This window comes from Podarcis vaucheri (genome assembly GCF_965113315.1).
Source record: "Podarcis vaucheri genome assembly, chromosome: 1".
NCBI classification, from domain to species: Eukaryota; Metazoa; Chordata; class Lepidosauria; order Squamata; family Lacertidae; genus Podarcis; species Podarcis vaucheri.
The window spans coordinates 71,722,052-71,740,110 of record NC_138759.1 but is presented as its reverse complement, the minus strand read 5'-3'; the positions used below and the strand labels follow the sequence as shown (position 1 = coordinate 71,740,110).

Genomic DNA, 18,059 nt, shown 5'->3' with positions numbered 1-18,059 from the left:
CTAAGAAGTAAGCATAAGAAAGTAAGAAGAGCCCTGGGGGATCAGACCAAAGGCTTATCTAATCCAGCACTGTGTTTCATACATTGGCCAACCAGGTGCCTATGAGAAGACCATAAGCAAGACATGACAGCAACAGTACTTGCCTGCTCATAATCTCCAGGCACAGGTATTCAGGGGCACCCTGCCTCTGATCTTGGAAATGGTGTGTAGCCATTTTGTCTAGTACCCAATGATAGCCTTATGTTCCTTTTTGAAGCCATCCGTAGGTGGCCATCATCACATCCTGTTGAAGTGATTTCCATAGTTTAACTATGTGCTTTATGAAGAAGTACTTACTTTTGTCAGTCTTGAATTGCCTACCATTTCGCTTAACTGGATGACTCTGGGCTCCAGGATGTTGACTGATGGAGAAATACTTCTGTCTGTCCACTCTCTCTACTCCACGCATAATTTTACACACTTCTATCATGCTCACCCTTACCCCCCCTTTAAAAAATTCAGTAGCCTCCAAATATTGTAAGCTTCATTTGTTGTGAGTTACTCTATCCCCCTGATCATTTTGGCTGCCTTTTTGCACACCTTTTCCAGCTCTACAATATCATTTTGGAAGAAAAACAAATTCCACCCATAGAAACACAGTTATTCCGGCAAAGTCCAACCGTGCCGGGCCTTCACTGAATTTTTAATATAATTAGCAGAAAGACCTCAAATGAGCTTCAGTGAACAGTAAATAAGGAGAGATTGTTAGTCAGGGAGACAAAATTGCCCTTTTCATTGAAAAAGACTACATTCTGCCATTAGTATAATGAGCTGCCTTATACCAGCTCAGAACATTAGCCCTTCTAGTCCCATCACTCTCTTGGCTTGCAATCTTTAACTGGGGATGTCTTCCACAGAACTCTCAGTACTTGGCAATTGACTGCTCTAGGCTTCAATTCTATCAACACCTGCATGGAAACAAATCCCACTGAACACAGTGGGGCTTACTTCACAGTAAATATGGTCAGGATTGCACAGCTAGAATAATATTTCATCTCTTCCTTTTTAGATATGACAATACAGAGTCTTTCTTCCCTCCCACTAAACATATATTAATAATTCTCTGTGAAGCGTACTCCCTTTTGTATGTCATAATCTCCCACCATTCATGACCCCCGGTTGTGTTATAAGAGGAAGAGGAAGAAAAACCTCTCTCTGTCAACTTTTGTCACACCATGCATAATATTGTGGCTTTTATACGTATCTATGCCAACCTAGCAGTTCGAAAGCACATCAAAGTGCAAGTAGATAAATAGGTACCACTCCGGCAGGAAGGTGAATGGCGTTTCCGTGCACTGCTCTGGTTTCGCCAGAAGCGGCTTAGTCATGCTGGCCACATGACCCGGAAAAACTGTCTGTGGACAAACGTTGGCTCCCTCAGCCAGTAAAGCGAGATGAGCACACAACCGTAATAGCAGTGACTATCATCAGGGGATATACTGCGCTTTTGAGTGGTCAGGAAGTGCAATATCATTCCATTAAAATGTTTCCTTGAGGAAAGATCTGGGGACTGCACTCAGACTGATGCAAAAATATGTTCCACATGTCCCTGTCATCAGAGCTTAGGAAGGTAGTTACTGTGGGAAGTCTACTTCTTAACACAATCACTTTGGGGGAAGCTGGTAACAAGTTTCTTTTTAGGAAAGCAGTTGTAATTTGCTAAAAGTTACTGATTTTATTCTGTCCAGTGGTGAAGTTTGTTTCTGTCTCTGATCGTTTTTATTGTATTGTACATTATATATTGCATTGTAATAATCTGTAAGCGCCAAGGGAGGAACTATGGGCTAGCAGGTAGATGGAAGTTTTCAAACACCCATTTGTCATACAAAAGAGAATCTGTGTAAAAAGGTCTTATGTCTTCTGCTTTTTTGTGTGAGATACAAATAATAAGTTTATGTAGTTGTTTAATAATAACCCACTCAATTCGTTTGCTTCAGCACAAACATAAGTTCTAGATTCCTAATACAGTATTGGAAAGAACTAGTTGATCATGTAATCCAATCAGCACTCAGACACAGACTATCTTTAACAACACTAATCCAAATTCATGAGAGATAGTGTTCATTTTTATAAAACAAAATCAGACATTTAAAAATCTATTTTGAACAAAACAAATACACAAGCCCATTTATAATCAATAAGTGAATTCAGAACTAAAGCCCACTGATTCAAAATTAATTTGACATTCCACATACGTCAAGGTTTTTACTGTAGGCTATTATGTAAACGGCGTTCCGTGTGCGGCTCTGGCTCGCCAGAGCAGCGTTGTCACGCTGGCCACGTGACCCGGAAGTGTCTGCGGACAGCGCTGGCCCCCGGCCAATAGATGTGAGATGGGCGCACAAACCCCAGAGTCTGTCAAGACTGGCCCGTTCGGGCAGGGGTACCTTTACCTTTACCTATTATGTCATAAACATTACAAGCCCTTACATAATTTTATCAAAGGCATTTGGAAATAATGCCCTCTGATTTCAGTTATTTTTTTTCTAGAAGTAAATTACACTAAACCCAATGAAGCATTTTCACATACATCCATACAGGACCAGCATGACTGTCATATAAGAGGCAACATTGGTTTGGGAGATGAGGAGCTAAAGCAGTTATCTGTCTAAGGAAAATCTTGCTGTGCCTTGCCATTTCCCCATTCATTGTTTTAACACTATTTTTAGTAGATTAGATATAAAGCCTGGGTTGACAATTCATAATAATTTAGGTTAAAAAAACAACACCACCCAGAGCTTTGCCTATCTTCTATTGAAACTGACAGAACATTCAGTGACTCATTCTGGGAGTTACTAACTTTAGCAAAGGGTAACAAACTTTATAACTATATGAAGTATCAAATAGCATCACAGAATTTAAGTGAATGTTTACAGCAAATCTATATAAACTTAATCTTCCTTTTTTCTACAGCAAACATCTAAAAGGATTGTACTTCCTTTCTAATAACCTTTTTTGGTTTCATCAAGTTCATTTACAGTTAGTATCCCTTTTCCTATCTCTGCTCCTGTGGCTAGTTCTTTTGCAAACAAACAAATAAAACACGTTCACATCTAAACACAAGGTCTGAGCATAGCCCAGCCCTCTTTTGGACATGCAGCATTACCTGTGGAGGTGTTGTGTACTTCCTGTCCTGCGGAGTCCACATCCTGTGCAAAGTATCTAGGGAACTTTCTGAGAACTGCTGGGATTTTCGGCCTGCATTACGGGCTTTTAGTTCCACATCCTCGTACGGATTTTCCTTGGGTGAATCTCCTTAACAAATTTTTTTTAAGGAAAGAAAAACAGATAGGAATGTAAAATTAAAAAAAAATCATGTGAACTAAGCAAAAGGCTCGTAGAAAACCTCCTTCGCTTCCAGCGTGACTCATCCTTCCAAGTGCAGCTGGAAGTACTTGGAGGAAATTCTGGCTACAAAAGACTGCGTGGTGTTTTTTTTTCTTCCTGTAGCGATTTCACAAGACTGCTTTCTGAGTCCCTACAGCTCTGTCAAGCTTTATTCATGAATGTAAAAGAAAGCGTTAAACACACAGCTACTTTCAGGAGAACCAGGCAGATTACTAACAGTTCAATCCTCTGTGTGTTTACTCAGGAGTAGGGATGCCATCAGGGCAGGGCTTGGGGGGATGTGTCCAGGGCCCCTACTCAGCAGAATGAGCAAAATGGCCCCAAACACAGCAGGGCTGGCTCACCACATTTTGAAATGAAGGAACACACGTTGCTATCTACTGTGGGAGTGTGTGTGTGTGTGAAGATTATTAAGTTCAGAGTCAAAAATTACCTAACTGCACCACTGCTCAGAAATCCTACTGAGTTCAATGAGACAATGTCCCTTGTAAAATGTGTTTGTAGAATTGCAAATCAGAGAGTTACAATTGACTCTCATAATAAAAATTATGGAAGAGGTTTTTGTTTTGTTTTGCAACTGCCTTAAGCACACTCGGGCTTGGTTTGCATGTCAATTTAATTATTGTTACACTAAACAATGGCTATGAACACACTCCCATTTACTCTGAATCCAGTGGGCTCCCACTGTTGGTTTAGGAAGCAATGTACACACGTCAGCCACAACCCAAATCCATCTATATCCTCTTGGGGTTTTTTAGGAAATACTACATTTTGACACGCTTTCCCCAAAACCTGCTTCAATCTGAATTAATAAGAAGAATGGCCTAGCTGCAGTTAAACTGGAAAGCTGAATAGTGTCTGAGTTGTAAAGGTGAATGTGGAGCATTTTGGTGTGCATTGCTGAAATTATGGGTGCTTTGTTCTTCTCCCACTCCAGCTGCTGTCATGCTGCTAGGAGCTAAGCCATTGTAAACCTTAGGGTTACATTTATACCGAGGCTTCTGATTTGTTTTCCCCCTGCCCAAACAAACCATGAACAGTAAGCCAAGAATAGATCTTGGTTACTATTGTTATCACTCATAGTTTGGAGAAACCACAAGCCCTAGTTTAGGTACAGCAGCTAAGGAGAAGTGAGGAAGGAGCCAAGAGCACCCACAATTTGAGCAGCAGGCACCAGCACACTGCATAATCACCTTTTAAACCATAGTTTGGTTTAAGCAGGCTTTAAACCAGGTGTAGAGTCTTCCAGATGTCACTGGACTGCAACCCCCATCATCCCAGGCCATTGGCCATGCTTGCTAGGACTGATGGGAGTTGAAGTTCAAAGAAATATCTGGAGGGCCAACGGTTCCACGTCCCTGGTTTAAAGCATCGTGTGAACCAAGCATGTGCATAGAAAGGCAGGATACAGATTATTGTAATAAATGAATGGTAAAAATAATAATGCCATTGTCCGATCACATGCTTTAGTAAATCTATCATCTGTCACCTTATAGTGCAGGAGTTAAAGGAGCAAATTATATTTTTGCAAAATAGGGGGAAATGCATAGGTATAGTCATGATGAACTCAAGCAGAAGCTGTTACCTCACACCAACATTCATGTAACATTCTCATTTCCAATTTCTACAAATGTTTACAAAATCTAAAGGAAATGCTACTCCTACATAAAAATAAATATTGGGTAACCTCAATATGAAACACAAAGCAGGCCACTCAACTAGGTAAGAAATATCCAAAAGCTTGATGGGTCAATAAAAACAAAACCATAAAGAAGAACTGACCTTAGGCCTGATTGCAGGCATGCCCCCCATTTTTATTTTTTTGTAACAAATTCAATAATTTTGAAAGTTAGGCTTTAGTCAATGTTTAAATCAGGGCAGTCCAACTTTGACACAGAACATGCAGGCTGCACACTGTCTTGATGTGCGGGGGTGGAGAAGAGCAAGGCCAAAATGTGATGCCCCCTCAGCCCTCATGCTACCTTCCCAAAGTTGGATATGCGAGGCATTGGGCTTTGGAAAAGAGGTGTGAGGCTCTGGAAAGCTCACATTCTTCCCAAAGTTGGGAAAGCACTAACTAGGCCAGGGGTCAGCAAACTTTTTCAGCAGGGGGCTGGTCCACTGTCCCTCAGACCTTGCGGTGGGCTGGACTATATTATGGGGGGGGGGAAATGAACAAACTCCTATGTCCCACAAATAACCCAGAGATGCATTTTAAATAAAAGCACACATTCTACTCATGTAAAAACACCAGGCAGACCCCACAAATACCCCAGAGATGCATTTTAAATAAAAGCACACATTCTACTCATGTAAAAACACGCTGATTCCCGGACCATCTGCGGGCTGGATTTAGAAGGCAATTGGGCCAGATCTGGCCTACGGGTCTTAGTTTGCCTACCCATTAACTAAGCTTTGGAAAGGAGAATGGAGGACTCTAGGACCCTGTCAGAGCTCTCACTCCTCCTGCCCAAAGCCAGGGCCTTGCTTACCCAGCTTTGGAAAGGCAGTGCGAAGGCTGTGGGGTTGGGAGTCAAATGCTGCTGCTGAGGGCAACCAAAAAGGCATTGAGGGCTTCATGTGGCCCTCAGGCCAGGTGTTGGACCGCCCTGGTTTAAATAATTCCTCCAGGCTCATCTACACAGGAGATGTGTTGGTACCTGCAGCTATATGAAGACAGAAGTCCTTCTAGGAAAAATCAAGGGTCCACAATCCTGTTCCCAACAGCAGCCAGCCAGATATTCCCAGCAGTTCACAAATAAGGGCCCGATGGCAACCAGCTGCCTCTGTTGCTTTCACCATGTTACTGCTGAAACTAAACGTTTCACTTAGCTATCATGGCAATTCTTTAAACCAACCCCCCTTCCATTAATTTATCTAATCATGATGGACAACCTGCCCATGAGGTGGGCTGAAGCAGCCACCTTGGGTGGCAGACAGCTGCGGGGGCGCTCTGCCTACCCCGTAGCCAACTGGGTCCTGCTGCAGCGGCTTCTTCTGGCAATATCTTGGAAGAAACCATTGCAGCCATGTGCAGGGGAGGAGCAGAGGCACCTTCCCATTTCACCTCCGCCAGCAAAGCAGGACAGGCTGCCCCTGCTAATCATTTTCTAAAGTCATCTAAGTTAATGGCCAAAACTACCTTTTGTGGCAGGAAATTCGAAGTAAGTGTTGTGTGGAGAAGTTCTTCCTTTTGCCTGTCCTGAATCGACTGTCTATTGGTGTAACTGGATGATTCCCCGCCCCACCCCACCCAGTAGCCAATTTGGTGCCCTCCATATGTTGAGGGACTCCAGCTCCCATCAGCCACAGCCAGCATGGACAATGGTCAGGTATGATGGGAGCTGCAGTCCAATAACATCTGGAGGACATAGTGGCTCGTGTGTGCAGGTATGAATTAATACAAGAGAAAGAAAAGTGCAGTGCCTATGTGTGCAAGTCTAGCACTGATAGATTAACAGTGAGGGCTAAAGAATGGAGCTTAAATGAAAGATTCTGGCCAGTGGCAGAGGAATGAAATAATTACAGATCTTCCTCAGTGTTGATTCATTTAGAATAAACTAACCGACAGATATTATTATTTTTTTAATTAAACAATGCTACTTTCACTATATAAAATGTAGGCAGTGCCTTAAAGGGCATTGCACACAAACCAATATTTTTGGATTGTTTTAATGACAAACCTTGAGCAGCTGCTGCAATAGAAAATGGTTCAATTGGCAGGCCTTGATCATTATCTCAGTAGCATGGAATGCAAATGTATAGAATGCACTGGAACTCACAAACCCTGGAGACAAGATACCTCCCAGCTCAGATGAAGAATAATTTAGAAACTTATTTGGCTATTTGCAGCAAATAAATTTTAATGGAATTTCAGTCTTTGTGGAGTATGAATATGAAGCCATAAATTTTATGATGATACCTTGAAGAGACTGCCCAGAGAAAAAATAAGGACAACAAGCTAGTGTTTCACAATCAGTTCTGAAAAATGAGAAATTCAAAACGTAATAAGTGCAAAAAAATAGTAACTTAAAGAAGATCAAAGGAATTTGGAAATATCGGCAGAGGTCAGTTACTCTAACTGACACAAAGTCAGGAGACTGAAGTCAGCTCAGGACATTAGCTGTGATTTGCATTTATCAAGCAGGTTTTTAAAACAGCATCAGCTAGAAATAGAAGGAAGGAAATGTAACCCTCTCCTTGACTGGTAAAGGTAAAGGGACCCCTGACAATCAGGTTTAGTCGTGGCCGACTCTGGGGTTGTGGCGCTCATCTCACTTTATTGGCCGAGGGAGCATCCGGGTCATGTGGTCAGCATGACTAAGCCACTTCTGGCGAACCAGAGCAGAGCACGGAAATGCCGTTTACCTTCCTGCCGGAGCGGTACCTATTTATCGACTTGCACTTTGACATGCTTTCGAACTGCTAGGTTGGCAGGAGCTCACCCCCGTCGCGGGGATTCGAACCGCCGACCTTCTGATTGGCAAGTCCTAGGCTTTGTAGTTTAACCCACACTAAGGTGCTAAAGGAAATCCCTCATCTGAAACCATTATCTGCTTTGGGGAGATGGCACCAATACAACATTTTCTCCTAATGCAAATAGCAGCTTAAGATGGCAGATTTTTCTCAGAACACAGCAAGGGGGAAAGGGGTTAAATGCAGTAAAGACTGGAATTGGTTTACACTGTTCAGTGCTGTGGGTGCAAGCATTAAAACCTATAAGTTTGACACCTGAAGACTTAGGAATAGTATATAAATAAATAACATGAGAAAATAAAATTCTAAACTGTTGGAAAGGTAAAACCCATTCTGTTATACTGATGCCAAGCAGACATTTCATTGACACTGAAAACTTTTGTAGGGATTACTTTGAGTTAACATTCAAGATCCATTCTTTAATATAATTAAATGAGCCTCCCTTTCTATGACGAATCATTTTATCATATTATTTATCTATTGCATTTATTTATCTTCCCCATAACAAATGGGTTACAAACAAGTTAAAAACACAGAAGTCCCCGGCAGAAAAAGTCACATAACAGCACACTATGAAACCACCACAAGCAACATAGCAGAGATTAAAAGAAATTCAGTCATAATCATAAAATCAAAATGAGGAGAGCCACAAAATCATCTTAACAGGGCTAAACCATATCATGACATCATTGCGAAAGCTTTGGAGCCGTTTACAAACAGATTTTAAAGGCCTGGGGAAAGAAGGGTGCCAAAAGGATATTAAAGGTGGCACCAGCTGAGCCTCTCCAGGGAGGGCATTCCACAACTGGAGAGATGCCATCAAAAATGTCCTCTCCTTCATAGCCATTCCCAGCTGCTCAGATTGTGGGAGCACTTGGAAGAGGGCCTCAACTAATGGCCTCATGGCCTCGGTAGGGACAGATGAGAAGAGGCTATCTTTCAAGTAATGAAGTCTCAAGGCTTGAATCACTATCCCACAGGTGTTGAAGGAAAAGAACAGACTTTACTTCAGCTTAAGACCACATCTCTTAAATCCAGCATTTTGCAATATGAGAATTCTAACCACAGGTCCTTAATGGAGGTCAACTGTCTTTAAATTTTTATTCCCCCCCCCCCCCCGCTTTCCTAGATTCCTGAATCTACCGCTTCCAGTGCATTTATCTGCAGAATAGTTTTGTTGGCAACGTGGTGCAACATTTTGTCCAAAGTAAGAGCAAATGAAAGCCATGGTAAAATAATCAACACACTTTGGGGAAAATAAAGAATAATGTGCTGGGGAGTTGAAGCACTGATGAGTTGTTTGTGATGGTTGCACTCCTTCAATGTGCAGCTCCGAGGAATGCAGCCAGCCCCTCAGTGCAGCAAATGTCTTGCCACACTGGCTGTCAAGCGTGGCAGATGGGAAGCCAAGTCTAGGCAAAGCTAAGCGAGCCAACAATGAAGTGAGGCAAGAATGAAAAATGGCATCAAGAAAAAGAAAAACTGAATTCCTCATATAATTATCTGGAGCAGCATGTTTCCTTTGCACTCTGAAAGCAGGGATTTATCAAAGGGAATTTCATGTAGCACATAAAGCATTTCTGCCCGTTAATCTATAACTAAGAGAACATATTTGCAACTCAAAAAAAATCTGTCTTTAGAGGCATTTTCTAGGCAACACAAATAGCGATTCTCAAAGCAGGTGTTAGCTTGCAGACAGGCTTGAACAATCTGCTGCTCCTTCAAAACCACAATCCTGGCTGATTTGGGACTGACACTGGCAAGCAGACTGGAAACAGGGAAGATGAATCATTGTTGAAGCTGTGAGCAGACAACGGTGGCGACTTTCAGTTCCCTAGGTTCAAGAGATTGCATTCTTAGGGACAGAGAAGAGCCTGCTTCACCTTAAAAGACAGGTTACAGATTTCCGCAGAACTTTGTATTTTGAAGAGTGTTCCATGTATGTGTATACTTATGCTCAGATGAACACTGACATACATGAAAATTGGGCCTAAATATTAGTAAACCATGTTTTCAAGAACATAATTGATTTAAGATACCATTGAGAATTCCCGGAATGACACATTACAGGGCCAGTGGTGCCAAGGATACAACAAATGACTCTGTATAAGAAGACTGCAGGTTCAAAGTCCTGCCAGTCTCAAGGCCACAGGAGCTGCCCATAGGTTAGTAGAAAAGCACTCGCTTTGCATGCACCCAGGTTTAGTTCACTGCATGTCTGGAGAGGGCAAGAAAAGGCTCCTGCCTGAAACTGTGGCAGCTGCTGCCAAGCAGTAGAAACCACAAAGAGCCACAATCAATAGTCTGACTCAGAATAAGGGAGCTTCCTATATTCCTAAGGACAAACTCAGTCATCTGTTACCACCCCACAAGGAAGTCGAGGCAGGGCAAGCAGACAAGGTCTCACCTGCTCCCGATACATATATTCCCTGAACATGGATGTGCTGTGTGAACTGGGCTACAAACAATGGGTTTTAGCATTTTTCTCTAGAATAATTCAGTATTTGCAGATGCATGTCCATAGTCAAAACTTTGAAAATTCAATCATGATAATCATAGATTTAAAAATATGAAAGTAAAAATAGGACTTATTTTTAAAATGTGCAAAATTGTGATAGGTCAATGAAGGTCTGCTTTATTGTTACTGAGTAGTTTTCAAGATGGCATTCATAAGAATTGAATACCATGGTTGAGTCAAGTAACTTCCAGAAGAGTCATTTAGGAAAGCTCTCCTTGTACTGCATATAGAGCTGTCAACCTATTAAAGAAATTTCAACTGATTAATCGTATGAGTTTTAGTTTATTAATCAACTGATTGAATCTGCACAAATTTGAATGTCAGTAAAGCAATACTACAGAGGTAGAAGGAAGCATTCTTTCTTCTTCTTTCAAACTTACTTTCAGACATCAGTTGAATGATGGTGGGTTTTTAATGCCGCTTGTTTATTCTGTTCACTTGCTGAGTTTCCAGAAAGTCATCATATGCAGCTATCACCTTTTATTTCAAGCTAATCTTAAAACAATAAGAAGTTCTCAATTAATTTAGTATATAATTCGAGCTCTTCTCAGACTCCAGAGAAAACCTCTAGTTAACCTCATAAATTACTACTGAGCATCTAACAAAAACAAGTTTTTTTAAAAAGAGAGGAATGGATCCAAACCAAAATCATTTTTCTGGACATCCATTAGCTTCGAAAAAGTCTGGACTCTGCTCAAGCATTTGTGACTGACTCTAGTATATACTATGGGGCCAAATATAAAACAAAAAAAGTGCAAGTGGAGGAGAGTTTGGGAAAGGTTGTATGATGTCAAGTCTGCCTCTAGCACTAGACTACAGTGAGCTTCTATTGCTAAGGTGGACTAAGAAGCCCAAAAGGAAACACCTGTAGCCTCTAGTAGGGATTTTTGGATCCAGATCAGACCCTTACAGTTCCTGTGTGACTTTACAATAAAACAATCTTTTTAAAAATCCCCACTAGAAATGTTGTTTAGTCTAATGTGTTCTGCTTAGTGATGTAAACAAAAGAGACTGGATCCAACAACAACTTCTTTCCTATTTTTCCTTTCAATATAAATTGATTTCAGTGGAATCTAATGGCAAATTATGGAGAGGGAGGACATATTATCCTGGAAATGTGTGCAAAGTGCATTCAGGACTATAGCTTAAGCATATGAAAATTTGAGTGGAGTAAAACCAATTGTTGTTGTTGTTGTTTACTCATTTAGTCGTGTCCGACTCTTCATGACCCCATGGACCAGAGCATGCCAGGCACTCCTGTCTTCCACTGCTTCCCGCAGTTTGGTCAAACTCATGTTTGTAGCTTCGAGAACACTGTCTAACCATCTCACCCTCTGTCATCCTCCTTGTCATCTTTCCCAACATCAGGGTCTTTTCCAGGGAGACTTCTCTTCTCATGAGGTGGCCAAAGTATTGGAGCCTCAGCTTCACGATCTGTCCTTCCAGTGAGCACTCAGGGCTGATTTCCTTAAGAATGGATAGGTTTGATCTTCTTGCAGTCCATGGGACTCTCAAGAGTCTCCTCCAGCACCATAATTCAAAAGCATCAATTCTTTGGCGATCAGCTTTCTTTATGGTCCAGCTCTCACTTCCATACATCACTACTGGGGAAACCATAGCTTTTACTATACAGACCTTTGTTGGCAAGGTGATGTCTCTGCTTTTTAAGATGCTGTCTAGGTTTGTCATTGCTTTTCTCCCAAGAAGTAGGAGTCTTTTAATTTCGTGACTGCTGTCACCATCTGCAGTGATCATGGAGCCCAAGAAAGTAACATCTCTCACTGCCTCCATTTCTTCCCCTTCTATTTGCCAGGAAGTGATGGGACCAGTGGCTATGATCTTCATTTTTTTGATGTTGAGCTTCAGACCATATTTTGCGCTCTCCTCTTTCACCCTCATTAAAAGGTTCTTTAATTCCTCCTCACTTTCTGCCATCAAGGTTGTGTCATCTGCATATCTGAGGTTGTTGATATTTCTTCCGGCAATCTTAATTCCGGCTTGGGATTCATCCAGCCCAGCCTTTCGCATGATGAATTCTGCCCTCCCACAGTAATTCTAATTAGAATACATACATACTGCCGGATCGCACCCCCCAGCCACGCCGCCACGCCAGATCACACACCCCGGCCGGGCACAATCGCCACCGTGCGGATCACCCCACCCCCTTGGCAGATTGCCTGCCCCTGGGTGCACAGCATTGCTCCGGGTGCCCGAGCTCTGCCGCTGGCAGTAACAATGAAGGTGTGGATAGTAGTTGACAAGAATATGTGACTTAGTCACACAGCATTATTTTCAAATTTATCAATAGGGTAGAACTAAATACTCACACAGCAAGAACCAGGCAAACACATCTAAAGGAGCCACAAAGTGCTGTAGGAGTGGACGATGAGCAAAGGGGGAATAAAGAGAAAGAAAACCTTCAACCAATTCCTGCATTGCTGGGGGGTTTGGTCCCTTCCAACTCTACAATTCTCCAATTCTCTGAACTCTGTCATAGCTGTATTCACAGGACTCCCTGAAGAACCATTCCAGTGTTAAAGTGTGGGTCAGAGTCAGGCAACTGTCAAGCTGCCACCTCATCAAAGACATTCACCAGCTATAATGTGAGTTATCAAGGCCGTGGGTACCCCGATCTGAGAGGAAATGAGGCACAGGATCAGCTACTAGCACAGTAGAAAAAAAGGCTGACAGCAAAATAAAGGGCAGCTAGCGTTTTAGCACGTTTGACAATTCTCTTACAGTTAGAACAAATGATATGCAGAGCAGAACCTCAGAATGTATCACTACACCAGCTCCTTTGGCATTTTGGTCCCTTCACTGTCCCTCTTTCAGAGGCAGGTGAAAATATTTCAAAAAGTTTTTGCTTTGTAGAACAACACATGCCATTACAGTGGTACCTCGGGTTACAAACACTTCGGGTTACAGACTCCGCTAACCCGGAAGTAGTACCTCGGGTGGAGAATTTTGCCTCAGGATGAGGACAGAAATTGTGGTCCAGTGGCACAGTGGCAGTGGAAGGCCTCATTAGCTAAAGTGGTACCTAAGGTTAAGAATGGTTTCAGGTGAAGAATGGACCTCCAGAACGAATTAAGTTTGTAACCCGATGTACCACTGTATGGGGTGCTTTTAAACTAAGTGTGCTACTTTGATCTTCTTAATGCTTTGTACTATTTTAAAAGTTTCTACATTTATAATGAACTTTGATTGACTTTATTTCACAACTGTAAGTCACCTTGCGTATTTCTGTGGAAAGTAATTTCAAAACGCAGTCAAACAACACTCCCATGCCACAGTAGGGGTGCTGTCATAATATTAATTCTAACTAGTTACAGCCATATAATCTGAAAAGATAACCAGTCCTTAAATACTGCAATAAAGCAAAGTAGAACAATTCTCATATCTGAGTTGGTCACGATATATTGCTACTTAAAAAAAAAAAGTAATAAGACATCTGTGCACCAATGCACCAGAGCTATAATAAACCCAGTCTTTAACTCCATACCTGCGAGAAGAACAATCTGATATTCTGATATATGTGCATGCACTGTGTGTTTAATGGGACTCAATGGTTTCATAAGTTATATATCAACAAGAAATCATTGAGTTTCTAATTACAAACCTAGTATTAATAGACCTCTGAGGAAAAAGAAGGAATTTTAATCAAACACATTCCTCTCAAAGAAATATACTAGGATATAACTATTTGGGCTTCAAGTTTGCATGAATGGGAAGGATACTAGTATTGAAGATGAATGTATTACCATGGATCCTAGTTTTATCACTAAATAGAAGTGGGAGCTGCAATAAAATGTTGCTGTGGAGTGCTGCTGTTCAGGATTGCAGCATTCTGCGGCCATTGAACATGCTTAGTTCGTATTCAACTGTTATTGGGGTTCACAGCCTTAGAATTTGTTTTCTAAATATTTGTGTACTTCTATAAACTTTGTATTTGTACTTCTACAAACTTTGTATCATCAGCATGTGTACTTCTACAAACTTTGTATCATCAGCAACAGCAGCACACAACAGGGAGAAATCATCATTTCTCCCTGTTGCGTGCTGCTGTTGCTGTTTTGGCTACATAAAGAATGACAGTCACACAGTCAAAACTAAAGGGAATGATTCCATTATAAGTCAATTCATCATTATTAGCATTTCGGCAAATGGTACTGTCATTTTTTGTTGGTTTGTTAGGAAAAAGATCAAGGATTATTGTTCACACTGTGTGTAAGACGGTTGCTAAAATAGGGGTGGAATCTCCACTTACATGCAGAAATTCTGAGTAAAAAACTAGTACACTGAAGAGAGGTTTTGAAGTTGGAATAAAGAGAAATAAAACTTTGTCAATCCAGTTTGAAGAATCACAATGCTGTGAACAGGCATGCACCCAAATTACTGTGACCAATGGCAGTGTGGGGGGGAAGTGGCAGGCACTTCCATGCTCTGTTGGTAGTCACATAATCAATCAAAGTGGATTTATTTATCTGTAATTTTGGACTCCAACTCTTCCTCCAAGGAGCTGGGGTTGTTGGCTTCCCCAGAAGTGTTGTTTGGCCACTGCTGAGAATAGGATGCTGGCTAAAATGTACCCTCTACCCAATTCAGCATAACTCTTATGTCTGTTTTCTCTCAACCATGTGTGAGATACTGACCTGCCCAAGTCTATCCGTAGGCTTCACAGCACACCAAAACACACACACACACACACACACACACACACACACATATCATGTCTCACCATTCCACCTGCAACCCTCTAGACAGCTTGTGATAAGATAGATTGAAAAGTTTTCAGAGTTTTATATTCTAAATTCGTAACATTTAAAACGAAGGCAGACTTGCAGCATATTCCATTTACTTGTCCTTATTTGATCTTGCAGTAAAGGGCGGGTGAGAAATCTTATAAATAAATAAAAGAAGACATAGGAAATCACCTAAAAATAAGAGCCTCCGCAACTCTTGGACACGTCTTGATAACTGGGGGAGGGGAACTTTTTACACGTAGTAACTCAGCTGGCTATTTAAGCCAATTATATTAGAAACATATTGAAGTGGCATAGCAAGCCAAGATAAAATACGCTAGCAATCTGAAAACTAATGCTCAAATAGCGTTCAAACAGTTCTTTCTGTCTAGAACTTCTGGTTATACAGTTGTACCTTGAAAGTCGAACGGAATCTGTTCCAGAAGTCCATTCAACTTCCAAAAGGTTCGGAAACCAAAGTGTGGCTTCTGATTGGCTGCAGGAAGCTCCTGCAGCCAAGTGGAAGCTGTGGAAGCTGTGCCAGACATTCAGCTTCCGAAAATCATTTGAAAACCGGAACACTCACTTCCAGGTTTCAATCGTTCAGGAGCCGATTTGTTCAGGAACCATGGCGTTTGAGATCCAAGGTACGACTGTATATCACTTATAAATGATAAATAGTTCTTTATAATTGAGGCTTCAACTCAGTGTTTTGGGATAATAGGAAACTTCCTGATATGAGTTCAGACCATTGGTCCATCAAGCCTAGTATTGTTGACACTGACTGGCAGTGGCTCTCCAAGGTTTCAGAGCAGAGTCTTTCCCAGCCCTGCCTAGAGATGTCAGGAATTTAACCCAGAACCTTGTGCATGCAAAAACATGTGCTGTACCACTGAGATAAAGCCATTCCCCAAATTTGTGCATTTGGGAATTGCTGCTTCAGAAGAGTCACAAAATCATAAAGGGAAAAAAGGCATGGAAGATAAAGAAAGGTGTTATTGCCAATGCCAATGAATCAGTATTTTAAAAGCACCAGTTTCCATTTATATATCCTCTTAAAAACTTCACTCTTAGCTTATATTTCATATGATTTATACTAATAAGGATAGGTATACACATCCAGAATATTAAACTTAAGAGTGTTTGTGTGCATAGATAGATAGATAGAGGGGTGTGAACTCCTGGGGATTGCAGCTCCAGTGGCCGTCTCCTCCTCCTCCTACAGCAGAGGGGAAGGAGGGCTAAAGCAGCCTCCCACCCGTGGCAGCACCAGGAGGAACAAAGGAGGAGTCGCCTGCCATTGAAGCCATGCGGCTGCCATGTTTGTCCCAACCTCCTGACATTGCTTGCATGACATCACACACATGACGTTGGCATCTTCAACTGCCCTTGCAAGCTGGCACCTCTGGATGGATAGATGATAGATAGATGATAGATAGATAGATAGATAGATAGATAGATAGATAGATAGACAGACAGACAGACAGACAGACAGACAGACAGATAGATATGGAAGTGTTAGACATTTTCTTTTGTTGGTGATATTAATCTGCTGTTCTCTTTAGGTGTTAGAAGTGGACAGCGGGGATGAACTTTTAGTCACCAAAAAACAATATAGCTGGCAGAGAAAAGAGATGAGGGCTGAGGAAGGTAGCTGCTGCAGATGAGTTTACACAGACATCCTCTAAACATAGGCCAAAAGCCACCTCCTACAGGAACCACCCTGCTGTTTAATAGTTCTGCAAGCTCTGCATCTATTTTTCCTTCTATATTCTCTAAGCCCACAGTGGGTCCCCAGCCAAAGTCTTCACAAACAATGATTTACGCCATGAAAAACATGGTGATGGCTAACCAAGTAATCTCTTTCCAATAAGACTGCTCAGTGAGGTTTAAAGGAATCAAGACCTCCTGCCTGCAGTCTGCGTATAATGTGCTTGCTCTGACGTTTCAGCCCATTTACCCTTCACTTAACGGCTTCTTGCTGTTGTACAGCAGGGCACATATTCAAGAAGTCACTGCCTGACCACAATTGCTCAACATCAAGCAGCTATTTTGTGTGCTGCAACAGGTCCTTACCTACAATGTCTTCGTAGGCATTCTCTTCTAAAGTGCTCTTAGATCCAAACTTGTGCTGGCTTTCAGTTCCATTCTCACTTGGGAAGGGAGGGTACAAGGACTGGAGGCTTGAAGCATCTTCAAATTCAAAGGATTTTCTAGAGTGGAGAAAATGTAAAAGGATAATTTTCTGATTGCTTTAACAGTGCTTTAAAGCTCAGTGCAGATATTAGGTGGCATTCAGCTAAGTTTTACTCAGGCAGACCCACCGCAATTAATGGACCTAACTAAGTCCTTATTCATTAATTTCAATGGACCTGTTCTGAGTAAAGCTTAGCTGAATGCCACCCATAATGCTAGCAAGGGTTAAGGTATCAGAAGAAGCCGGCTGTATTCTCTTCCTCCCTGAGTCTCCCCTGTCCCACACACACACCACGTCTGAGTCTATGATGAGATTGTTTGGTTAAACATACAGAATAAATCGGTGACTGGACTGTTGGTTAAAGTTAGCTCTGTATCACATCTAAAAACATACATCCACATTATCTTGCCACACTTAGAAAATACACAAAATACTGAATTACTTATGTATCAGACCTATGAAGTACCAACCATGTGATTTGTCAGATTGTGATTTTGCCATAACCCCAAGGTGGTGGTAGTTAAACATTAAAGACAAGTTTTTCTGAGGTTTTCAGCCAACATGATGAGATTTTCAACACTGATTCAGTACCCACCCTGTGGAACGCCCTCCCGCCGGATGTCAAAGAGAAAAACAACTACCAGACTTTTAGAAGACATCTGAAGGCAGCCCTGTTTAGGGAAGCTTTTAATGTTTGATGGACTATTGTATTTTAATATTTTGTTGGAAGCCGCTCAGA

At 41.7% G+C, this 18,059-nt stretch overlaps 1 protein-coding gene across 7 annotated transcripts in view; it reads right to left on the bottom strand.

Moving 5' to 3' along the window:
* The window catches only part of DENND2B (DENN domain containing 2B), a 140,233-nt gene that overhangs the window by 39,654 nt on the left and 82,520 nt on the right, over positions 1–18,059 (bottom strand). For 5 of the 7 annotated variants that reach the window (XM_082193012.1, XM_082193011.1, XM_082193015.1 and 2 more), the window contains 2 exons: positions 17,200–17,336; positions 3,146–3,294 (listed from right to left, as the gene is read on the bottom strand). In XM_082193012.1, coding sequence (XP_082049138.1) covers positions 3,146–3,294; positions 17,200–17,336 — 286 coding nt within the window. Of the gene's footprint in view, positions 1–3,145; positions 3,295–6,282; positions 6,303–17,199; positions 17,337–18,059 lie in introns of those variants that run through there. The other 2 variants (XM_082193014.1, XM_082193017.1) reach the window with 2 other exon arrangements.